General features: G+C 47.1%; 1 protein-coding gene across 6 annotated transcripts in view; it reads left to right on the top strand.

Annotated features, from left to right (window-relative positions):
- GGTA1 (glycoprotein alpha-galactosyltransferase 1 (inactive)) overlaps positions 1–25,419 on the top strand; it is a 64,490-nt gene that overhangs the window by 33,422 nt on the left and 5,649 nt on the right. The window contains exons 1-8 of one of the 6 annotated variants that reach the window (XM_036855433.1): positions 467–487; positions 744–859; positions 7,993–8,054; positions 9,327–9,415; positions 14,945–14,980; positions 16,734–16,799; positions 17,509–17,610; positions 23,629–23,766. In XM_036855433.1, the coding sequence (XP_036711328.1) occupies positions 9,336–9,415; positions 14,945–14,980; positions 16,734–16,799; positions 17,509–17,610; positions 23,629–23,766 (422 nt within the window). In that variant the 5' untranslated portion in view covers positions 467–487; positions 744–859; positions 7,993–8,054; positions 9,327–9,335. Of the gene's footprint in view, positions 1–466; positions 488–743; positions 860–7,992; positions 8,157–9,326; positions 9,416–14,944; positions 14,981–16,733; positions 16,800–17,508; positions 17,611–23,628; positions 23,767–25,419 lie in introns of those variants that run through there. The other 5 variants (XM_036855430.1, XM_036855428.1, XM_036855434.1 and 2 more) reach the window with 5 other exon arrangements.

Raw genomic sequence — 25,419 nt, 5'->3', positions numbered from 1 at the left:
TTTCACATAGGGGTTCTGAGAATGACTTCATGTGCTTTCTTTTTTAAAGCTTTTGCTGTTTCAACATTTGAAAATCCACCGCTGTGAGGTCCCTTCCAGCTGGGAAGTTCTATTTTGGGAGCAGGAGGTGGGTGTGGGAAGGGTTAAGCATTATTCAGCCAAAGAGCAGGGTTGGGCCTCAGTGACCTTTTAAAGTTCTTATAGCTCGGCTTGCAATGCGGGCGATCTCAGAACATTCTATAAAAATAGCGCTCAAACAAAACAACTTCCGAAGCCTAAAGGATGTGGATGAGAGGCTCGATGTGGAGGAATGTTTAGGTAGCATTTCAACAGGAGTCTTGAGGACTCTCTCCTTCAGGCACCCCTCTCCATTTTTTTTCCTTCCTTTTTAATCCTCCATCGGCTGTTCCTGGTAGCTGTCACTTGGGGTTGTTTGGGTTCGGAACAGTTCTCATTTTCGCCCAGGAGCGGGTGACGCAGGTGGCCTGTACGTCTCTCCCAAGGGTGGTGGCCTTCCCTCCTGCAACACCAGCCCTAGTTTGGACCTGTAGTTTCGCTTGGTGAGGGAGGCCGGGCCGTTCCCGGGCCCAGAGAGGAACGTCTCTGCCTTGGCATGCAGCTCTGAGTCAACAGGCCTGATAAACGGCCCACTTCCCAGGGCCAGCAAGGAACAAAGCCCTGACTGCTGCTGCGGGATCCGTCTGCCCCCCTCTTCCTGAAACAGCTGTTTATTCTTTTGACAGGAGTTGGAACGGAGCACCTTCCCTTCCTCCCAGCCCGGCCTCCTTCTGCAGAACGGAGCTCAATAGAACTTCGTTGTTTTGCCTTTTACTCTGGGGGGAGAGAAGCAGATGATGAGGTACGTGACATGTTGAAATGATTTACCTCTGCCTTGTCGGGGTCACTGGGGGTTTTGTGAGCCGGCTGCGGCGTGGATGCCTCTGGGGGAGGAACCCCGCTCTCCCCCTAACTGCTCGCTGGTCCCCTCGGTAGTTCTAGAAGAAGATAGCGTCCTCCTCTCCCCGGCGTCGGATCAAGAAGTGGGTGCTGGCGGGATGCTGGTCCAGTCCCTGTTAGTTTGCTGCCCCTGGCAGGACCTCACAGGGCGTGGCTGCAGCCTGGGGTTTTCTGTGCAGGACTCAAAGTGCCATGGCGGGGGCAGGAGGGCGAGTCTCGGGGCCCAGGACCTGCGTTGCGGGTGGATGCTGGGCAGCGCCGACCCTTCATTTACCTCCCCTTATTTCTCTTGGAAAAACTCTTGCACACTGATTTCGGGGCCAGGCAGCAAGGAAAAGCTGGCTGGATCCAGGCTTCAGATTTCCTGAAGGGGATTCAAGAAAGGGCACTACAAGACGTCCCTCAGAGAACAGGTTATTCCATCTGTGATGGCTGGAGCGACAGCTAGTTGTATATTTAGTCTGAAGCTTGTCTCTTATTTTCCTCCGTCTGTGTTTACTTTGACCCTTATAATGAAAAACATAACTGGAAACAGCCCTCCATGCACTTTTTTCCCCCCACGAATTATAACATGTTTCTTCCAACAGGGAGCATTTCCCCGTAATGCCCACCAATTTAGAGAGGTTTTAGGATAAAGCAGCATTCTCCCTCCTCAACCCCAGCACCAGCCCCCTGCCAAGAGCTGGGCTTGGGAGGCAGAGGGTCTGCTTTTCAAACACACCACCCACCTTGTGGGTGAGCCCAGTGATCTCAGCCTTTGCTGAAGCTCAGTTTCCTCAGCTAAAAGCCGCTGCGCTGACCAGGATGAGGGATGAACAGGATGGGGTGAGTGTGGAAGGCTCCCACACCAGGCACACAGGAGGCACCTGGAAATGGCAGAGGAGTTGAGCCAATGCTCACCAGCTGGTCCAAGGAGAAGCTAGCCCCTCAGTGAGTCTAGCCTGTGATTAGCTGGCTTTGGGTCAATTGCTAAGTGGTAATCATGAAAGGCAAAATGAGAGGATGTCGCAAAGAGACATGGGTGGTTAGTCCATGGGTAAGCCTGCATGTTTACTGAGAACAAAAGAGTTAAAAGGGTGGGCACTGGAGGCCAACTCTCTGGACCTGAATCCTGGCTCCACCACTTTATGCTGTGTGGCACTGGGCAAGTCACTTAACCTTTCCGAGCCTCCATTTTCATAACCGTAAAATGAGGATAATACTAGAGTGACTTCACAGCGTTGTTGTGAGGCTTACCTGAGAGATTGCTGGTAAAGCATTTAGCCCGGGGCCTGGCCTGGTTCAGTTGGGGGGCATCCAAGTGTTGCAGGGCCAGAAGCTTATTCAATTTTCAGGGTCCAGTTTAAGAAAAAGAATGCAAAGTTGCAAATATAATATTAGGGTGGAAGTGAATGCAGTCGTCCCTCGGTATCCACAGGGGATTGGTTCCAGGACCTCACAGATACCAAAATCTGAAGATGCTCAAGTCCCTTACATAAAACGGCATAGTATTTGCATATAACCTACACACATCCTCCTGTTTACTTTAAATCACCTGGAGATCACTTACAATACTGAGTATGATGTAAATGCTATGTAAATAGTTGCATGTACGCAGCAAATTCAAGTTTTGCTTTTTGGAACTTTCTGGAATTTTTTGTTTTTTAACATTTTCGATCCGTGGTTAGTTGAATCCGTGGATGTGAAACCCATGGTTATGGAAAACTATTTAGTATGTGAGGAGACATCCCAACAAATAACAAAAACTGACAAATACTCTACATAGGACAAAATCCAGAAAACATCCTAATAAAATGTGAAAGTAATATAAAAATGATTAGTATTACTCAGCTGTCTGATGCACCTGTCATATTTTGGCTGCATACTCCTGGATCGCCTCTTTGTCTGCTGATTTTGTAGTATCATTTTTAATAGAGACAAAAGGAAGACAAATCAGTTTTGCCTCTAGCATGGTTAGTCAATGGTTGCTTTTTATAACTGCGAGTTTAGAAGTTTCTTTCAGCTTTACAACTTGTTATCGGTGATGCCACGGCTGTGAATCTTTTGGCAGTTTCCTGCTCAGGCGGCTCCAGCCAGATCTCTGAAGAAGTCAGCTCTTCGATCCTGGATGGCGGGACGGGGTTGTGGGTACCAGGTGGCTGTGAGGTCTGGATCACTGGGACCCCTGAGCAGGGAGCAGAGCAGCAGCGAGTTCACCTTCTTCTCTTGTGGATCAAAGTGGGAGGCTCCTGGGAGCTCAGCAAGGCCTACCTGGGGCAGGTTGTTACTGGGACCCAGGTAGGTCTGCAGGGGGTGGGGTCAGTATTCAGGCCCCACCTGCAGCTCTGGGACAGGCACCCAGGCTGGAGCGATTCCCCCAGGCAGGAGCAGCGCCTCGCCTCGGGGCAGCATTTGGGCCTTCCCCACTCTCCACCCCAGTGGGAGAGCAGGCCCAGTCTTGCCGGGGGTCCTGACTCAGAGGTTTCATAAGCTTCTGGATCAGTTGGCCTGTGGGCTCAACATGAGTTGGTTGGCCATCCTCTCTCTTGATCGTTACTTCCAGGAATCCACGGGCCATTGCAGCAAGACGAGCTCCATGTGGCTGAGTGAACTTGTCCTCATAAAATGGGACTTAGCCCTGTGGCTGATTTCTCATCCAGGTCCTAGGTCAATCAGGAAAGCCTGTCATGGAAAGTTAAGTCCACAGGACTTGTTTCAAGGATGGGGAGACTGAGGCCAGAGGAACCCGTGACCCTGGTTCACAAAGCCGCTCTGTGTGGGAGCTGGGGTGACGTTTGAGCCTCCCCTTTCTTCCCTGCCCATGGCGAGCCATGGGGGCAAAGGCGATGCGCAGTGGGACCCTGAGCTGGGGGGCGGTGGGGAGCCGAGCTACTGTCACAGCAGTCACAGCGTGGCGTGGAGGGCTCTCGCTTGACTCTTCTGTGTGGTGCTGCCCTGGAGGGCTAAGACTCCTCTCAGAGGGAACCACAGCTCTGCCCTCAGAGCCACGCATTTCTGAATCTCTCCCCTAAAAAAGCATCATCCTTGTTACCGCTGCCATTTGTGGAGCATTTACTGACCACCAGGCACAATGTGCTCTGGAAACATGTCTCCTTTTGTGCTTTCAAGAACCCTAGAGGGTGTTTGAAGCTCCATTTTGTCTGTGTAAATAGAGGCTCAGAGCCAGAGAACTTGCCCGGGGTTGTGCATATAGGGCTGCACATTCTTAGTGCCGGCCTAATTTCTGCCTGGAATGCTGGATCTAAATGTTACAATGGAGGATGTGGAAGATTAAAGATAGGAGTTTTGTGCAGAGTGACTAATACCCAGTCAGCTCCTGAGCCCTCTCCCCACCCCCTTAGCTGCTTTGTTTTGTTTGCAACACTTGTGGGTTCCAGGGGCAGGGGGAAGAATCACAGGCAGAGAGGAAGATTCTTCAGCCTGCAGGAAGGTTTGGTTTCCTCTGCCGCTGGTGTTCCCATTCTCTCCCAAGATAATGGCTTTTCCAGGGCTTCTGAGTGCTCTGTGATTCAGCTGAGATGCTCACCTTTTCCCCTGACATGGGATGGAGAAAACAAGGGCCACTAGAATTCCTTTCAGAGAGGAATTCTGTTTGAAAGGAATACCTTGACTTAGATCAGTTGGGGTGAAGCTATGAGATTCTCTGAAGTCGTGGGCGTGTGTATCATTCTGTGTGGAAGAATTAATTTATGGGCCACATGGAAACGTCTGACACTCCAGGCAAACAGAAGCGGAAAAGGAGGCAGGGGGAGGGGGCGAGGACGGCGGAGGAACGACAGGCTTACAGCGTGACTCTGCCTTGCGAAATGCACCCAGGTTTTTAGCACAGTCTGCACCTGTTCCAGGAGTGGGGACGGTTTCCTGTGGAAACCGTTGCAGGGGCCGAGTTCTGGGAGTGGCCCAGGAGCAGCCCGTGTCGGTGGTGGTATGGATTCAGAGGGAAATCGCAAACACCATGACAAGAGGGCCTGGGAGATGCTGGGAGGGCTCAGGTGGGACTGGGCCTGGCTGGGGTCACATGATCCTCTGAGGGGTGGGGTCCAGGTGACTCAGCTAGTTACACTCGCCCATATAAGGCAGAGTGTTAGTACTCCGTAGGTCCTAATTCTGTGCTCAACCCCTTGAATGGGATATTTGGAAGCAACCCCAACTTTCCTACTTGGTGGGTAAGATAGTCAACCACGAATCTTCAGAATGACACAGTTTTGAAAATTCTGAGAGACAAACACATCAGCGAAGGGCTTTTAGGTCGCATTGGCTGCCAAATGCCTCATTTTATCCAGAGAGAAAAATAAAAATGTTTTAAAAGACCCGCTGGCCACCCTGCCAACCCTTCTGTCCCCAGAGACTTGGGTTCCAGATTCCAGGAAGCGTGTATACACCCATTTCCAGTGCTTTGCTAAAGGATGTGAGATTGGCTCATTTGCACAGCTTCCAACTGTAAGTTTCCAACAAGAGTGATGCTTGGCCACGGCAAAAAGTAAGCAGATTCAAGTCATTTATAGAGTCCAGAAGGAAATGGGCTTCAAGAGTTGCCTCTGAGGCTAATTTCTGAAATTAAAAAATCAAACAGCTGCATTTGGAGAGGGGATTAGGGGGTGTGTCTGATTTTATATCAGGCTCTCAATGTTCTCTACCATGAGAGCCTGTGCGTTTCTCCATTTAATGTTTCTTACACCAGGAGAAAATTTGCATTTGATCCTCAGCAGGTGGGGTTGATAAAGCTTCGGATGGCCTGGGCTTGATCAAAGAAAATCAAAGTCGCCTGGCATTGCCAAGGAGCTCTTAATCAGGCTGCAGCACAGAACAGATGGATAAATCTTTATAGAGTCCCTAATTTGCATCAGTTTGCACTTTATTGTTTAACATGTTCTTATTCCAAAACCCTATTCTTTTCTCTCGAATATGTTTTGAGCTCTTGCTAACTACCAGGCACTGTGCTATCTTCATTGGATCCTCCCAACAGCCTGTTTTATGGATACCAGTAATAAGAACTAGCATTTTTTGAGCATTTACATGGTGCCAGGCACAATGCTAAATATTTTATGGATGCCAACTCTTACAGTCATCATTTTTAACCCCATTTTAAAGACGAGGAAACCCATCTAACGTGACCCATTACAGGTCCACCATCCCTTTTCTGAATCCCTAGGGCCAGATATGTTGGAACTCAGCATTTTTTAGATGCAGAGTATTTATCCTATTATGTAATGCTCCCAGTGCAGCAGCAGCAAGCACATAAAAAAATACATCAATATTTATGCAAAGAAACATTTAAACAGTCTCACTAAGTGGGATAAAGATTATAAATAGCCTCATGTCAGTTAGGGCCTGGATGCCAATTGAATTATAAACAGGTTTTGGTTTTCAGAACTTGGAGTTGGGTGAGGGTCTGAAAAGATGCTTACATGTTCGGAGTCACCCATTTTCATGTGTCCCAAATCCCCGCCTCATTCCCAAGCTCCTGTGTTCTATCACCATCCACACTTCTCTGCGAGTGAAGACAGTGGCAGAGAGAGATGGCCACAGTCTCGATCCAGATCTGTTTGCTTCCACACCCAGGCCTTTCCTTGCACTCAACGCTAACGCTGTTGACATAGAAATCACGTGGCTTTTTCCAGCAGCGGGGCCGAGTTGCATGCAGCCCTCGGCATTTCGTAACTTTGCTGTGGGCCCGGGCTGTCTGTGCCAGCTCACGACGTATTCACAGGGAAGAAGCTTGAGACCGAGGTTTCCCTGTGACCCAGCAGACTCATCTTCTCACAGTCTCTGGAACACCACCGATCACAGTTGTATCTGAATGCTGGAGGTTGAGTTATGACTTTGAGTTCAGCCCTGGCTTTTCCGTTTCCAAACAAGGCACCTTCTAAGCAAGAAGGAATAGAGTGTCATGGCTGATCCCATACTTTTTCTTCTTTAACTGGATTTAATAATAAAGGTGATGGAGCATGTGAGATCCAAGCCGGGAATCATCTCAGAACGCTCTTTGAAAAGAATTGGAGAATAACCTGTCCCCTGAAAGGACACATCTCAGTGCCATTCTCATTTTATTTCGTGCGCTCACCAGACATTTATTGACAGCCCCCTCTGCTGTCTGTGGGGCACTGGGGATTCAGGGTTGAATAAGAAGACATCCTTCCTGGGACTTGCCTGCCCGTCCAGTGTTTAAGATTCCATGCTTCCAATGCAGGGGACATGGGTTCCATCCCTGGTCAGGGAACTAAGACCCCACGTGCCACGTAGTGCGGCCAAAAAAAAAAAAAGAAGAAACATCCTTTCGGCCCTCAGGAAGCTCAAACGAATGATTAGGGGAGACAGAGCCAAATGTGGACGTTACCACATGAGCCGCCTCCCAAGGTGATGTGTACAGCAACGTAAATAAAGTGATGGGGGAGCTGGAGGAGAGAAAGGGGGCTTCGCCGGTGGTCAGGGTGGAGATGGGAAGTGGCTTCACAAAGGCGATGACATTGGCTCCCACATGTCCACTCCTGTGTTTTCTCCACCTCCTGGTCCTCTCCTTCTCGCCCCCTCCTCTATCCTACCTCTAAGTGTCGGCATCTTCAAGCTTCAGCCCAGGGCCCTCCTTCCTTCTTTTCCCTCTACATTCTCTCCTTGGTAATCGAATTCATTCCCTTCACGTTAAATACTGTCCTGGGTCCGTGGACAGCTCCTCCAACGCCACGGCCCGCCCACATCTCTCCCATGAACTTCAGACTCGGAAGTCCACTTGCCTACTCGTCTCCATTCAGGTGTTCACACACGCCTCGAAATACACACATCCAAAAGGCAATTCATGATCCTTATCCTGCAAGCCCGTTCCTCCTCCAACCCATTTGAGGAAATGCTACAACCCACCTGCTTAAGCAGAAACCTTGTTTCTTCCCTCATCCCTGATGACTAAATTACCAGCCAAATCCTATCAATTCTGTCTCCAAAGTATATTTTGAATGAAGCCACCCTTTGAGGCAGGCCACCTCCTCTTTGTGGCCATTAAAATAGTCTGCCCTTGTCCTTTTATCCATTCTGCATACCCAGCGCCCAGATGGATCTCTCTGAATGAAGTTGGATGAAGTGATTCTTCAGCTTCAGATGCTTTGGTGGGTCCCCACCCACTTTCCATGCCTTTCCAGGCTCCGACTGCCCCTGCCCACCCTCTGACTGCCTCCTACCACCACCCCGCCCTCGTTCCAGCCGCTCAGGTGGGACAACTTCACTACTTTTTTCTTGTCCAGGTTTTTTGTTTTTGTTTTATTCCAAACACAAGAAGCTTTTTCTCGGTCAGCCTGGTATAGATGCTGTTTCCGAAATATTCTCACCCTTTCTCATGGCACTTTTCATCCTTTTCCATCCTATCTTCATCCCGTGGGAAGCTTTAAAATCACCTCCCCAGTGAGGCCTTCCTGGACTACCCAAATTAAGGTACTTCCCAAACCGTTATTCCCCACCCATCACCCCTTCCCCCTTCAATCACAATTTCATGCAGCACTCAAGAAATATTTATATACCTACTGTGTGTCGACTGTGTGGGTGTGGTGGAGAAAAGCTGGCTGGGAAGTGGTTGAGTCTAGATTGTAAAGGACCAGGGTGTTTTGCCCTCTAAGGATGGGCATATAGGCAGTATATCAAGGGCAGCAGAGCTCAGGAATGGATGGTTCCCCGAAATCACATGCCAAGAGGTGGGGCGATCTGAGTCAGAGGCAGCTGGCGTCCATGGGAAACATTAGCTAGACCCTCACTCTAGAAAAATGGTACAGATGAACTTATTTGCAAAGCAGAAATAGAGTCACAGATGTAGGGAAAAAACTTATGGTTACCAAGGGGGGAAGGGGGGATGGGATGAAGTGGGAGATTGGGATTGACATATATACACTACTATGTATAACTAATGAGAACCTACTGTATAGCACAGGGAACTCTACTCAATGCTCTGTGGTGACCTAAATGGGAAGGAAATCCAAAAAATAGGGGATATATGTATACATATAACTGATTCACTTTGCTGTACAGCAGAAACTAACACATCATTGTAAAGCAACTATACTACAATAAAAATAAGTAAATAAATAAACAAACAACCCCCCACTCTCCCACGTCCATGGTGAACCTTGTGATCAATAAGGATACTTTCCCTCTGAGCCTCAAAGTGACCTTAGCGTCCTTCCCAACCCAAGCAGCCCCGTCAATTCATTGAACTGGCTAATTTGCCATCACAGGCCTATGCAGTTTAGGGTAGAACATGCTCCTTAGCTCTCGTTAAATATTCATCAACTTTTCCTTTTAGAAAGGATATGGGTAGAAGCATTTCTTAAAAACCATATCCCATTCTCAATATTTAATCTATTTTTCCCCCTCTTCTTTTCTTTTCCCAGGAGAAAATAATGAATGTCAAAGGAAAAGTGATTCTGTCAATGCTGGTTGTCTCAACTGTAATTGTTGTGTTTTGGGAATATATCAACAGGTAATTATGAAACATGATAAAGCGATGTTAATGAAAGTCTCCTCTAATCTCCAGGTATCAGCCAAGTCAGCAGGTTGAATTAAAATTAGGATTAACTGACACCATAAAGAAGGGATTCCATCCTTCCTGTATCCCTGAGCCCTAGACTGTCTTTAAAATCATTAGATCTTCATGCACCTTCTAAGTAATTAATTATCTTCCTTCCTGCCATGTTCCTAATGTCTTGATTTTTATACCTTTGCGGTTCTGGGTAGGCTAGAGCCAGAAACAGTAAGGTCATATTAAGAGCAAAATATCATATTAAATTATTTATATGACCAGATATGGAAATTATCTTAAGAAATTTCAGACAGGAATTCCATGAGAAATCCACCCTGATTTTTGCAGTCCTAAAATATTTGCAGAGTTTAAAGGAACAACTCAAGGTTGTTGACTTTGGTGTAAAATACACTCTGAATTGCTGGTGATTCATTTGTGCCTGGCTAAAACTTTTGGGTATTTTGTCTTTCTTTTAACCCTGGAAAGCAAAATGAATTAAATATTTCTGAGTTTTCAAGTTCATCAGTGGATTCACCCCAAATATTTGAGCTGCTTCTGTGTTTTTGGAAACTACCAGTGCCTCGGAGATTCCAGCTGCAGAGGCCTCTGACAGAAAGGAGTCTCCACAAGTGGCTACAAAAATGCACGATGGTTTTGACTTAAGAGGCATTGGTGCAGCTCAGCCTTTCTTTCAAAAAGGCCACCTTACAATTCTGGGCCAGGAGAGCTGTCTCGTCACCATTGATATTTTCATGGTGAAGTGTCTTAGAAGCCTCCCAAGTTCAAGATGATGGCCTGGATGAACATTAGAATGTCTCTTTCAATTCTTAAATTCTAAGATTTGATGAGCCAGCAGGACAGTCTTGGCCACTTATAAAGGAACTGCACCTTCAGGTACATCAGTAGAAGGAGGATTCTCTAGACTCCAGAGCTGTTATTCCCCGGGGTGCTGCATAGATCTAACCGCTTCTGGAGTGTTATCCTGTTTCATTCTGAACAACTCATTTTAAGAAAAACAAGACAAGCTAGAGAGTGACCCTGTTGAAGGGGTCTATAAACCAGGTCTTTCGAATTGAAACTGTGGGTACTTAGTCCAAAGAAAAGATGACTCAGTGTTGGATGCAGGGACCCTGGGGCTTCCTTAGATACTTGAGAGCTGAGGAAATATCCTCTCTGGAGTCTGGAGCTAGGCTGCCTGGGGCTGGTCCTGTGCCACCACTTACCTCCTCTGTGACTTTGGGCAAGTTACTCAGCCACTCTGTTCCTCAGTTTCCCTATCTTTAAAAATGGGAGAACAAACTTATGGTTACCAGGGAGAAGGGTGGGGGGAGGGATAGTTAGGGAGTTTGGGATTGACATGTACACACTGCTGTATTTAAAATGGATAACCAACAAGGACCTACTGTATAGCACAGGGAACTCTGCTCAATATTATGTAACAACCTAAATGGAAAAAGAATTTGTAAAACAATAGATACACGTATATGTATAACTGAATCACTGTGCTGTACACCTGAAACTATCACAACATTGTTAATCAACTATACTCCAATATAAAATAATAAGTTAAAAAAAAAAAAGAAATGACTGATGAATAGGGGGCTGTTCTCCCTGTCTTGGTGAGTGTATTTGTGGAGCAGACCAGTTTGTATACCTGTAAAAGCTTTAGTAAACCTGTATTTTTTTCTTTTTTAAATGGGCTTGACAGTAGTACCTGCTTCATAGGGTTGTTGGATTAAATAAGTTATCGTGTATAAAGCACTTAGGGCAACACACTCAGTAAATGCTAGCTGCTATCACCATTATCATCATCATCATTACCGCCATCCTCATCATCTGCTCAGAGGGCAGAATAGGACAGGGGATTTTGACAAATAATAGAAGGAAGAGCTCTAGCAGTTGGAAGAATCCAACAGAAGAGCAAGCACCCTTTGGGTTCCTCCCCTGAATTGAGATGCTTGTGTAGGTAACCTTCAAGCTCTGAACGCTTGGTTGGATAACCTTGGTGTTTTGAATTGCAGCCAGAGTCATACTTCCATATTTTGGGTACTTCACAAAATTAAATTATGGGAGCCAAAGGCCCAAATGTGCATGTTGGCACTGGCCTCCCATAAAGAGGGTTGTTTTGCAGTGCTGGGCACACACTTCTCTGCACAGTAACGGGAGCAGGTTCTGGCTGCTCTTCAGGGCCATAGTCTGGCACCCAGACTGCGGCCACATAATTCTTCAATGTGAGGAATCTATTTGAACGTCTGCAAGAGGTTTAAAAGGCAGCAGATTCTTTGCCACCCTGTGAATTGGCCATGTGATGATCTGAGGTGAGCTGAGGGCACCAACCTTAGACAGGTGGGCAGCACTGTAGCTAAAAAGGGTTGTAAAATAACTCAATCGAACGAACACATCAACTGATGAGGAAAGAGAACTGTTGTCAGTAGAGCATCCTGAAAGAAAGTTTGATTTGAGGCTGGATAAAAAAAAATTCTTAGAATTTTAGAGATGGAAGAAACTTTAAAAGTTATAATAAAGTAATGATAGTGAGGGTGATTTTGACGATAGCAGCTACTAGTTATTGAGCATTTGCAGGTGCCAGGAACTGCACTGTGCATTCCCTCCAGTTCTTAAAATAGGCCTGCAAGTAAGTATTAGTCAGCATTTCCAGATGAGGAACACTGAGTCTCCACAATGTTAAATGTGAATGTTCCAGATCACATTTTCAGGAAGATTTAGGTCCGGAGCTGTCTGATTGCAGCCCATTCTCGACCCACGATACAACCCTTCCTTTAGTTGAGAGTTCCCATTTTTCAAGTGACAAAACGGAGACCAAATAGGTGAAATGACTTAACAGTGAATTTATGTCCAAGTTCTAACTGGAACTCAGATCTGATTTCATCGTCTGGGGCTCCTTCTTGAGCTGGTTGTTCATGCCGAGTGCTGTGAGGGATACAGTGTGAGCCAAGGAGAATTCCTACCCTCAAGGGGTTATGCTTTGGATGGAGCAAGCAGACGTACACACCAATAAACCAAAAATGTGGGACTTCCCTGGTGGTACAGTGGTTAAGAATCCGCATGCAAATGCAGGGGACACGGGATTGAGCCCTGGTCCGGGAAGATCCCACATGCCGTGGAGCAACTAAGCCTGTGCACCACAACTACTGAGCCTGTGCTCCAGAGCCCGTGAACCACAACTGCTGAGCCCGCGTGCAACAACTACTGAAGCCCGCGCACCTAGAGCCTGTGCTCCACAGCAAGAGAAGCCACTGCAATGAGAAGCCCATGCAATGCGACGAAGAGTAGCCCCTGCTCGACACAACTAGAGAAAGCCCGTGCGCAGCAACAAAGACCCAACGCAGCGATAAATAACTAAATAATTTTTTTAAAGTTAAATTTAGAAAATCAAACCAAAAGCCTAGATAAAGTTAAATTTAAATAAAAATAACCAACAATGTGAAGTGGAGGAAGGACATCAGAGGGAGAGAAAAGGGACCATGAGAGTTCAAGAAGACAAAGATTATGTTTGGCTTAGAGAGGGATCTATTTTTTTTTGCCTTCATTTACAAATATTTATTGAGCACCTACTATGTGCCAGGCACTGTGCTAGGATTGTACCAAGGAAGGCACAGAAGAGGTAGCATTTGAGCTGTGCCTTGAAGGATGAATATGTGTCCAACACCATACACTGCGGCGTGGGTGTTGCTGTGACCTGAGATGTCGAAGGCTTCTGGGAGAGGAGAGTGCAAAGGGCAAGATGGCAAATTAAAAAGTTGGGACAAGGTGGCGAATCTGAATCTACAAATCGACGCCCTGAGTGCCAGGTGGGGGTCTGAGTGCTGAGTGGCAGTGGGCCCGCCCCCTCCTGTCCCCTCTCCCTTCCTCCTCTTGTAGGGCGAGGAGTCAGATTCCCCAGGTTCAAATACTGTTTCTTCTCCTAGCAGTACGACCTTGAACAAAACCACTTAATGTGTCGGTGCCTCTGAGGAAGAATAGAACCTCCTTCACTGATTGTTGTGAGGATTTAATGAGCTAATGCATGTCAATTGCTTAGAACAGTCCCTGGCCAAGTATTAGCTATTATGAATATTGTCAGATCAATAAACAGATTTAGAAACAAGGGATGTTAGAGCTTGGTCCACAAGTACTGAGCTCAGAGGGGAAACCGTAGGTGGAAAGAGGGCGTGCATTTTACTCCTACCAGGAGATGTGGACTTCCAGCAGGGGCAGAAGGCAGAGTCTGAAACAAATATTAATCATTTATTTTTTTCAGAGATGAGGGCAGCTGGGGCCAGAAAGGCGCTGAGCCAGGGCATGTGCCTGAGCCCAGGTCCAGAACTCTTTCTACCAGGCTCTCTCCCTTTTGTTCACAGGGAGGAGAAGTGAGCAAGTAAGGTTTAGCCATTGGGCACAGCTTCCGTGCACAAAACAATGGAGGAATCTAGTACTACAAGTCCTGTCCCTTTACCCCCCAGATGTCTCTCAAGTCAGTGCACTCCTCTCCCTCCATCTCCTTGGCTGCCTTGACCTGGGCCTGGACCACTGCCAGCACCTCATGACTAGTCACCCATATCTACTCTCACAAGGCCTACAGATAGGACCCTATTCGTCTCCTGCCTAAAACTCTTCAAGGGCAAAATCCCCAGCAGGCCTCAGCGAGGGGACCTCTGGCTACTTCTCTGTTTATTTCCTTGCACAGTTAAATGCCTCCTTCCTTTCTCAGGGCCTTTGCATATTTTTGTCTCTGTTAGGGACACTCTTCCCAGTTCCTCTTCCCCTGGACTCCTATTTATCCTTCAGAACTCAGCTAAAACATTATCCCCTCCTCTGGGAAGCCTTCCAGGTCTTCCTGTTAAGTGCTCCTGGTTACTTATGCTTTTTTTTTTCTGCTCTCCCCACTAGCTTGTCTGCATCACAAGGACGCATAGGGACTGTGTCTGTCTCAGCCAATACCATATCCCCAGCACTTGGCATGTAACACACTGTCAGCAAGTATTTGTTGAATGAAGGGAGGTGGGCCCCTAGAGGAGTCATATAGTCACTGGTCCAGTCTTGTAGGTGCCTTCAGATGGTCTCACTGCCTTCGTTAGCTAAAGAAATGCCCTTTGAGGCTGCTCTGTAGAAGGCTCTGAGCTGGTGGTGTGCTGGCTGTGCAGTCGTTGGTTTTAAGATAATCCTGGGTGATTCCTGAGCAGGTGGCAGGAGGGGACCTGTCTGTGGAGCCTCTCCCTCAGCAAAGCCACCCTGGACAATGGAGAGCTGCCATCTTTTTTTTTTTTAACTGAGATTTGAGATTCTCCAGAGACCTTCTTCCCGCCCCTTGTTCTGAGTAATCTAGAAGTGACTGAAGTCCCTTGATATCATTGGTTCTATCTCAAAGGAAGGTGGAAACCTGGGAGTAGACAAAACCCAAGCTCTCAACTCAGCCCAGGGCTTCAATGATAATGGTTTTCTCCAAATTAAAAGTAACGTGATATGTTTTTATTTCTCATTTGCTTTTAGCCCAGAAGCCTCTTTGTTCTGGATAAACCAGTCAAAGTAAGTGCTTTGAATTCTAGATATCTATGGGATGCCTCCCATGTCCACTCTGGCACCCCTACAGTCCATTCTTAACATGGCAGGTGGTGATGCAGCTCTGGTCACAGGTGGAGGGGAGGGGTCCCAGGGGTCTGGCCTGTACTCCTCCAGCCCCCTAGTCTTGCCTTTACAGAGCCATGACTCTTGTTTTGTCCTTGCTTCTCATCAACTGTCTATCTCTTTAAGTAGTGTTGTCTGGAGGACATTCCTGCCTTGCTCATAAAAATAATCAGGGTAGGTGTTTCCATTATGCAACCCACTACATGTTGTATAAAGACCCCTGCAAGAAATTTTGTTGAGACAAAGGATCAGGAAAAAAGTTTGGGTTTCCCAATGAACTAGTGTGTGTAGGAGGAGGAGGAGGAGGAGGAGGAGGAGGATGATGATGAAGATTGGCAGTTAGGACTCTGTAAGCCTTCATTTTTCTGTCTTTGTCTTGGTTGCCAAGAAGCTCAGAGCAAAGTGTTGTGCTTAACTTAACTTGTACTTTCCTCGGCCTTCATTTCTGATATAATTTCTCCCCTGGTGTTAAATCCCGGCTTTTGTGCTTACATGCCATGGGATCTTAGCAATTTGCTCAAACCCACTCAACCACTATCTCAGCCATAAAATAAAAATAAAGGTAAAACTTTTATTCTCACAGAGTGGCTGAGATGACCCAAATCATGTGAAAACACCTACCTGAGTGACTAAAATGTTCCTCTGTTTCCTTTTGTTTTTGTTTGGTTTGTTTAGTTTTGTCTTTATTCTTGTATTGTTTCCCTATTTATTGAAACCATACCTTTTTTTTTTAATTTTGGAAAATTTATTAATTTCATGCAAGTGGGGAAAAGAAAAGTAACCATACCTTCTTAATCATAAACCATCTCAAGCACTTCTTGAAAGTAGATGGGCTTTAAAATAGGTTTCTTATTATTTATACCCATTCATGCCTCACCACCTTATTTGTCCAACCGAAGGGCATTGTATCCCCTGGCTTCCCCCTCTTTTCCCTCCTCCGGAAGGTGCCCACCTTGGAGAGACTCTCACAGTGAATGTGGACACTTCAGCATGTGCGTGGTGAAAGTGGTTCTGATTACAGATTGCTGAGCTTCTTTCTGGTTTAGAGACCCTCAGATTTCCTGAGTCTGTCACTGCTGACCTTTGTAGCAACTCAAATTCTCCTCGTTTAGCAAAAGACATCATTCTTGGAAACGTGCACTGTTTTCTTGAAAGACACCGACTTGCTACAGTAATTTTCAACTTAGAAAGCTCTTTTACATATGCTATTTTGTTTAGTCTTCAAAGCCATCTTCATGGTAGATTTATTATTGTTGTTGTTATTATTAGCATCTAACTTTTCAGAGGAGAAAATCAAGCTTCAGAGAGGGAAAATGTCCGATCACAGTCACACAACTAGTAAGTGGCAGATCCAGGACCCAGAGTTATGTATTAGTTACCTCCACATCTTGTCATTCTTCTTCTCTCCTTCTCTCCCTGCTAGGGCTCCCTGGACGAGCTGAGTGCCAGGGGACGCCCAAGGGAGGGGAGATCCAGGGAGTGTCAGGTCCATCCTCTCTCATTCAGCTAGAGTGGCGTCGCTTCGGTTCATTTTATGAATTAGTGATTTAAAAAAATTTTTTTTAAGTGACCTGCCATAAAAAGTGTTTGGAAACCCCCCAGTTTGGGACTGCCTCATTTTCTAAAAGCGTTTGTCATCTTTTTCATTTCTTAGAAACCCAGAAGTTGGTGACAGCAGCATTCAGAAGGGCTGGTGGTTTCCGAGCTGGTTTAACAATGGGTAAGGCGGTCAGACGATGATCTGTTTATCCACCCGACGCTATAGAGTCCAAATAAAATGGTTTCATATGGGGATATTTGTATATGTAGAGCTGATTCACTTTGTTATAAAGCAGAAACTAACACACCATTGTAAAGCAATTACACTCCAGTAAAGATGTTAAAAAAAAAACTTTATAAACTAAAAAAAAAAAGTGGTTTCACAGCCATAAACTCAGTCACTTGTCTTTCTGGCCTATTGGAAGCACACAAGGACTCTATTTCATGGTTGGGACTGGGACGTTAAGTTTGGTTTTCATGTTTTTGGTTTTTCCCATTTAACTTGAGGATGAGTGAAATTCAGGCTAAAGTTGGGATTGCAGGAAAGACTGTCATACGCTAAAATGTTTTCATGAGGACGGTTTTATGAAGTTTCCCTCCCCCTGAAATAGCCTGATGGTTGTTGGGTCATTAAATTGCTCACTGTGCTGACCTGGGAGGATAATAAGAAAGGTGGGTACTGCACCTTTGCATCAAAAGTACGTCTTTATGAATAAACGTTTAGTATCATGAACCTTTCTCCAGACATTCACTTGGTGCACATGTTCTCTGCCTTGGCACCCGTTTTTGCAGGATCCTCATTCACCTTCCTGCCTTCCTCAGCTTGTTTTCCCTCCCTGCCTTAGATCACCCTCCCTGCCTTCCTCAGCTTGTTTTCCCTTTGTACGTAGGACCCACAGTTACCACGAAGAAGAAGAAGACATAGACAAAGCAAAGGAGCAAAGAAAGGAGGACGAAGAAGAGCTTCAGCTATCGGACTGGTTTAATCCACAGTAAGAAAAGAAGCATCGCCCCAAGTCCAGTAAATCCATAGCTCAGCAGTGGTGGGGGGCTGCATAGGCAACAGTGCCGTGGAGAACGTTCCTGACTGAGGAGACAGAGTCTTAGCATCTATTAGACCTTGAAAACAGATTAGATGAGAAACTGAGAGGCTGGATATTTTGACTTAAATGCTTGAGCAACAACGACAGTGATTCTGACAGCAGTGGCAGCAAATGAATCACAAAATACTGGGGCTGGAAGTGTTCTTACAGGCCACGGGGTGTTGTGGAAAGCCGCAGAATCTAGAGTCAGAGCAAGAAAATTCTGTGATTCGGTTAACTCATCTGTAACATGGCAGTGATGATCCAGAACCTCACAGGGCCATGCACACATTCTGTAGCGTACAACAAATGTTTATCAGACACCTGTGATATGCCAGCTGGTGTTTTTCAAACCACTGGTCACTACCCATTAATGTGTTCAGAAATTAGCTGAATGGGTTAATAACAGCTTTTTAAAAAATCGAAATCAAATGGAAAATCAGAAGGTATCACATGAAGTAAGGATAGGTATTGTTTAGTGGAATTTTTGCTTCCATATATATGTGTATGTGCATATGTGTTTGTGACAGAAGATGTATTTCTCACTATGAGTCATGGTCAAAAATTCTGTACTAGACATTGTGTTAGGCACAGGAGACAGTAGAAATCAATCAGTATGGTTATATTCAAGAAGTTCACAGTCCTGTAGGGTCACTAGGTATGCAACTAGTATTTGCCATGATTGGTAAGGAGGTGTGATCAACCTGACTTAGAAGGATGCGGTTTGTGGGTAAGGAGGTAGGAGCTGTCCGGGATGACCATGAGGCCTGAGAGACTGGTGGGTGGTGGTGCCATTGACCAGGAAAGGGTCTAGGAGTGGTGGTGGGGGCATGAGGGGCGATGAGCTCAACTGGGGATGTATGTGGATTCAGGTACTTGTGGGGCATCTGGACAGAGATTCACAGGGTGCCTGTCTTGGTCATTCAGGCTGCTATAACAAAATACCATAGACTGGATGGCTTATAAACAACAAAAATATATTTTGTACAGTTCTGGAGGCTGGGAAGTCCAAGATCAAGTCCCCAGAAGATGTGGTGTCTGATGAGGACCCACTTCCTAATGTATACACGGTCATCTTCTCACTGTTTTCTCACGTGGTAGAAGGGAAGAGGGAACTCTCTGAGGTCTCTTTTCTAAGGGCACTAATTCCATTCATGAGGGTTCCACCCTCATGACCTAATCACCTCCCTAAAGCCCCACCCACTAATACCATCATGTATGGGATTAGGTTTCAACACATGAATTTTGGGGGGACACAATAGTCAGTCTATAGCAGTGCCCATAAGTGTGGCAGAAGATATGCAGTAGAGATGTAGGAAGAGGAGCCATCAGAGTGCAGGTGGCGATGGGATCTGCAGGCCTGGATGAGGCCACCAGGTGGATGTCTGACATCAGCATTTAAAGGGCCAGTGGAGGAAGAGAACTCTGAAAAGGAGCAGGAGTGGCTGTAGAGGTAGGAGGAGGACCAGGGGAGAGTAGTATCTATTCCAGCATGAGGGGTCTTGGGCTCTGGAAAGACTGAACATGTTCTGGCAAGTTCTCTTATTGTTTTGGGATAAAGGATCCATGTCAGTGTGAAAGGATGGGGAATTTTGGCCTCCCACGTGTCATTTGAAGAGCTGGACAATGACATGGGGTAGCCACCTATGAGATGCTAAACCATTCCTGGAAATGTAAGATTATGGAGGCACTGTAGCTTTGACAAGCTCCTTAGATGTGTGTGTGGGGGGGTGGTGAGACACCCCTGTCCCCGTGCCCCACACCAAGGGCCAGCTAGATGAGCTAGAGATGGTCGCCAAGCTCCCTTCAAAGGAGGGCGGCACGCTTTTACTGTGGTACTTGTGCTTTGCGGAGTGGGACTTGGGAGGCGGAGCCGGGGCTGAATTACTGGGGTCAGAGAAGAGGAACAGCTCACAGCCACCAGCTGTCACTCTCTCCACTCTCCCCCACGCACAGCTCAGTTTCTCCTCCAAACAACTGGCGAGCAGATAGTTAAAGAATATTGATTTGTAGTGACACCAAATCTAAGCCTTCTCAGGAACTAAAGTATATTTCTTGTATAACTGAATGAAAGATGAACAATTGAATTAATAAACAAATATATTTATAGAAATGTATCCTTTTCTGTAAACTGTCTGAAACATCTTAAGTATATTGTGTATACATTTTTACATCAGTATCACTTACTCTCTGTATCATCACATCCTCTTAATTTTCCTCCTGCTTCTCCCATCTCCCTTCTCAGTCTCCTTAACTGGGCCTCTCCCTCTTCCCAGCCATCAATATGAGTTCTGGAGGCTGAGTCCAGTATCCTCATCTCATTTCTTTATACCATCTTCCAATGTGCTCTCACCCATTTCCATGGCATTAGATACCATCCATGGGTGAATGACACCCACATTTATATCTTTAGTCCAAAGGTTTTCCCTGATCCCCTGCTTGTGTCTGACTGCCTGCCTGACATCTCTGTGTGTCTCACGTGACCCAGATGGAGTTCTTGATTCTACCCCACCCTCATTCTTCTCATTCCCCATCTCAAGCCAGAGTCCAGGAGACCTCTCTGATTCCTCCTTCATCCTTTCCTTCATCCATCCCACAGTCTAATTCATTTACATGTTCTGTTAATTCTTCCCCCCAAATTCTTCCCACATCATCTCCTTCTCGCCATCCCACAGCCACCACCTTTGTTCATGTCACCATCAGCTCTTGTCTACGTGCTGCTGCCTGGAAGGAGTACAGTAAATAACACATTGTATGCATTCCACACCTGTTTTGAACTGCTGCATGATTCATAGAACTTTAACACTTCCTCTTCCCCACCCTTGGGGACCACAGTGTACCCATAAATAAGTACATAAAATGTAAAAGCTACCAATTACCTAGCTAGGTGTGTGTTTGGGTTATGGAGGCCCTTTTATTTTGTGGGAAACCTTTAGTCTGTACTGGTGGAACCCCACAAGCTGAAGTAACACAGTGGGTGCCCTGCTTGGAAAGAAGGCATTTGAGCAGTTTCCCATCTTTCCTGGTACTTTTTCCTCCTTTTAGAGCCCCATCTTCGTAACCTTGGACATCTTTTGCTCTTACACATGTGTGGTTTGCCTGCTGTCACTTGTCTTTTTTTTTTCAGGGTTGGGTGGGGTGGGGTCTGAGCAGAGGTTCATCCAGGAAGCTGATCTCGATCATCTTGCCACCCCATCTTCCTCCCCGCGGCCTGCGTTTTCAGCCTGTCATCTGGCTTCCTAGTCAGGGTCGCTGACATGTTGGAATTGCCAGTGGAATTTAATAATTAACAGCTGGGAAAAAGAACATTTTAATTTTTAATGAAACGTTAATTTTTAATATTACTGCTTTTTTTTTTTCCTGCTCAAAGGACTCTTCCCAGCCAAGTAAACAAACTGGACACTGGTGTCTTGACTCTGTCTTTCTAGAAGGTGTAGACTGAGTGGTCGTGCAGTGGAGGAGCATGTGGTAGGCTGACCACCTGTCAGGACTGTGAGACTCTCAAGGGGTAGGACGGGTCTCATTCCTCTGATCTCTGTGCTCAGCCCTGGGCCTGGCACAGAGCAGAGACTTAGCAGATGTGCATGGTGGGGCTGAGGGCCCTTGTCTGGCCCCTCCTGTTGATTAAATGGCTAAAGGTGTAGTTCCCTTCTCCTTCTCGCCTACCCCTGCTTTCTTTATTTGTGAAACGGGTGAGGACAGCACCCGCTCTAGAAGGTAGTTGTGAGGATTCAATGAGAGAATGAAAGTCAAGGGCAGCCCCTGTACCCCGAAGTATTAAATAAGAATACCGTCCTTTCCTCCTTTTTCTCTTCCTCTTTCTCTTCCTTTTCTTAAAAATAATATTACCAGCTTGCCAAATGTTCAGCTCACGCATGGCTGCATGGCTTAGCTGATGGGCTGGGACAGAACTGCTAAGAGATCCTTGATAGACAATGGATGAGGTGACAATGCATGAGAGGGTTTGTGTTCAGAAACATTGGTTATAGAATAATAAGCCGTGTGTGTGTGTGTGTGTATGTTGGTTTGAAATCCAGTCATTCAACAAAGCTGGGAGTTTTATGTGACTAAAAGCATCACATAAGCTTCTAAAAACAAAACAAAAAAACCTCATTCTGCACTGATAAAAAATGCTGAAGTAGTAAGTTGAGTGGAAATGACTGACAAACCTGTGTTTTAACCCCAGTTCATCAGCCTAGCAAATAAATATGCAGTATAAGAAGCAATAGATATAGTGGTTCAGAGCACAGACTACAGAGTCAGGTTATCTGGGCTCAAATCCCAGCTTGGCTCCTTACTAGCTGTGTGACCTCAGACAAGTTATTTAACTGCTCCGTGCTGCAGTTTCCTCATTGATAAAATGGGACTCAAAATAGCACCTACCTCTGAAGGGTGAAGCCCTTGGTACTGTGCCTGGTCCCATAGGAAGTGTCCAGTGTGTGTTCGTTACATCATTAGCTGTTTGGCCTCGGACATGATAACAAGCCTTTCTGAGCCTTGGTTTTCTTATCTGTACCATGAACATAATACATGGCAGGGCTTTTGCAAGGACTACATGAGAACGTGTATGTGAAAGTGTCTCACGCAGGTTGGTGCAGAGTCCAAAATAGCTTCTTTCATGATGGAAGGAAACCAAGAGCAGCTCGCCCTGTGCAGCCGTGCAGCGGTCTGACCCGGGTGGGAGGGCAGAGCTGGGTGGGCTTTGAGACTCCAGACAAGGTGGGGAGGGCCGCGAGGGCAGCCTGGCAGTGTCCCTCGCCATCTCTGCAGGAGATTCACTGTGTGGGGAGGAAGGAAGCAGCCCTGAAGCAGGGCACAGGGCAGGGGTGGGAGCGCTGAGTCAGCTCCAGAAAAGGAGTGCAGAACTTGGGGACAGAGGGACAGGAGGCATGAGTGAGACTCTACTGGGGGTTGGGGCGAGCAGGGGGTGACCCAGCCTTGCCCAGCCTCACTGGAAAAACTCAGCTTCGCCCCTGGGGGTTGAGTCTAAATGACTGTGTTTCAGTTGCTACTTCCCAACAGGCAAGTGCAGTCACTTCCAGAGCAAATGGGGGTCGGAGCTGAGTCTCCGCCATCCCCTCCCATCCCCCACCCCGCCTCGGGCTGGGCCCCAGCTGCTACTCAGCCTTTCTGCATTTACTCTTCCCAGTTTGGTGTTTCGTCGTTGCTCTTACGTTGTTTCCGGTGTTTGTGTCGGCTTTGCCAAGTCCCTTTCAAGTGTTCTGAGTGCAGAGGACATCCTCCCCTCCCACCTCCCCCTGCTTTGTGCCTTTAGTCAAGAGGCCACGTGGTCTGAGAGAGGTCGGAGCAAGAGCCCCAGCCTGCAGGGTTCCTTCTTTCCTGGGTGACCGTCTCCTTGTTTGTCAAATGAATGATAAACACCAGAACCCCCTTAGTCTGGGGCCCTTTTTGCCCTATAACCAGGTTCCAACCCAGAGATCCCCTTCTAGCAAAAGGCAAATTGAAACAGCGGCTTCTTCCTCTTTCAGCTCTCATGGCACTCTCTGGTCCCCCTGCATCAAGCACTAGGGCTTTCTCAGGGTCAGATGGCACCCACAGGGATGAAGAACACCCAGAGATGCCACTGGCAGCTTAGGAAGGGGCTGGGGAGACAGCAGGAGAGATTTAGAAGGAAGATGAGGACAAGGAAAGCAGGAAGGGTGGGGGGGGACAGAGGGTTTGAGTTGTACAGGTAAGGTCCCCACAGGGTCCCCCAACGCAGCCCTCAGAGACACCTGGGCCAGGGTCTCCTGTCCCTCACCCAGAAGATGATGCAAATGTCATGCCACCAAGCCGACTGTTTGAGGTTAAACTACAGTCGGGATTCAAGGACAGTCACCATAAGCCATGGCTGACCCGTTTTCCCTCAGACTGTCTCTGCCCAACCTTAAAAGCCATACTGATTCATGCACTCTGTTTTGTCACCAGTAAACGCCCAGAGGTTGTGACCATGACAGGATGGAAGGCGCCGGTGGTGTGGGAAGGCACCTACAACAGAGCTATCCTAGAAAATTATTATGCCAAACAGAAAATTACCGTGGGCTTGACGGTTTTTGCTGTCGGAAGGTAGGTGTTGCCAATAAAACTGACTTTAACTTTTTCTTGTTCCACTGTCAGAAGGTTGGCGAGGGGCCCCCTGGGCTTACGGAGGCTGTTTGTGACGTGTCTGAATTATTAGACAGGAGAATGGAGTAATAGGACCATTTCAGGTTCATTTCTGCTGAGGCCCCAAAAGGCTGAGAACAAGACAGTGATCGGGGAGTCGACAACTTCCCACCTCATTGAGGGCCTCGGTTGCAGGTAAGAATGTCTGCTGCACCCACTGAGCCCGGAGTCTACAGCACGCCCACAGCCGCCTCTGCCCTGATCTCCACAGCTCTCTCTGGAAATTCCAAAAATGCCAGCTGTTAGACAGCCCGAATGGGCGTCATTGTTTCTCCTACGCTCCCAAGACCCCGGACCAAGGACCAGGGAGAGAAGTGACCTAAGTGCGGTGGTTTTCCACATCAGCATGGCTCACCACTCCTCCATGGGTTCCTGGGCTGCTTCCTGCCCCGTTCGTCCTGGAGACTTTGGCCCCAGGAGATTTGGCTGGTCAGAACTTCCTCTTCCAGAGGTTGGATAGGTTCCTGTTTCAGCTTCCATTTCCTTGTTTAGAACATTTCTCCCCAAACTGCAATCATTCTTACTTAAAAGTAGTAGCAGGACTTCCCTGGTGGCACAGTGGTTAAGAATCTGCCTGCCAATGCAGGGGACCTGGCTTTGATCCCGGGTCTGGGGAGATCCCACATGCCACGGAACAACTAAGCCCGTGCGCCACAACTACTGAGCCTGAGCTCTAGAGCCCGCAAGCCACAGCTACTGAGCCCGTGTGCCACAACTACTGAAGCCCATGCACTCTAGGGCCTGCGTGCCACAACTACTGAGCCTGCGTGCTGCAACTACTGAAGCCCACGCGCCTAGAGCCCGTGCTCCACAACAAGAGAAGCCACTGCAATGAGAAGCCCGTGCACCACAACGAAGAGTAGGCCCCGCTCGCCACAACTAGAGAAAGCCCGTGCGCAGCAACGAAGACCCAATGCAGCCAAAAATTAAAAAAAAAAAATAGTAGCTGTTATCTTAGTTTAAAATACAATATAACCCATTTTGTTCTTTTGAAGATTTTTTTTTTTTTCCAAAACAAAATTAAAAGTTCACTTTTCCTATTAGCCTCCGCCCCCCCCCCCCCCCCCTCTATGGGGCTTCCCATCTGTACCTTTTCCAAAAGCCACATGGAAAGTTGACCTCTCGCCTGTACAAAGAGAGGTGAAGGCCCAGGATGATCTGAGTGAAGATCTGAGCGTTCTCCCGAGACCTCCAACCCAGAGCCCAGAAGCCATCGCCATCACCATACTGATCAAGTCCTAATGTCACTGAATGTGCTGATCCCAGGGGCCTAGGCGGCATCTCTAATTGAGAAGGGTGACCGGAGTTTTGACATTTTTACTAGAAGAATCTGTACTGTTATGAGTCGGGAGCAGATGCTCAGCTCCCCTTATCCTTTGGTACGAGAGGGGACAAGCCAGCCACACTGCTGACTGATTTAATCCTGATGTTTCCAAAAAGAACAGAACGTTGCCGGCAGCTCCACAGTGGTTTCTGCCATCTCCTTGCAGCTTCTCAGAACTAAACTGTAAATCGCATATCCTGGTGAAATCCATGTGCTCTCCGCTCAGGGGC

This window comes from Balaenoptera musculus, chromosome 6 (genome assembly GCF_009873245.2).
Source record: "Balaenoptera musculus isolate JJ_BM4_2016_0621 chromosome 6, mBalMus1.pri.v3, whole genome shotgun sequence".
Taxonomy (NCBI): Eukaryota; Metazoa; Chordata; class Mammalia; order Artiodactyla; family Balaenopteridae; genus Balaenoptera; species Balaenoptera musculus.
Note: the sequence above shows the minus strand (reverse complement) of the source record. Positions and strands in the feature narration are given on the sequence as shown.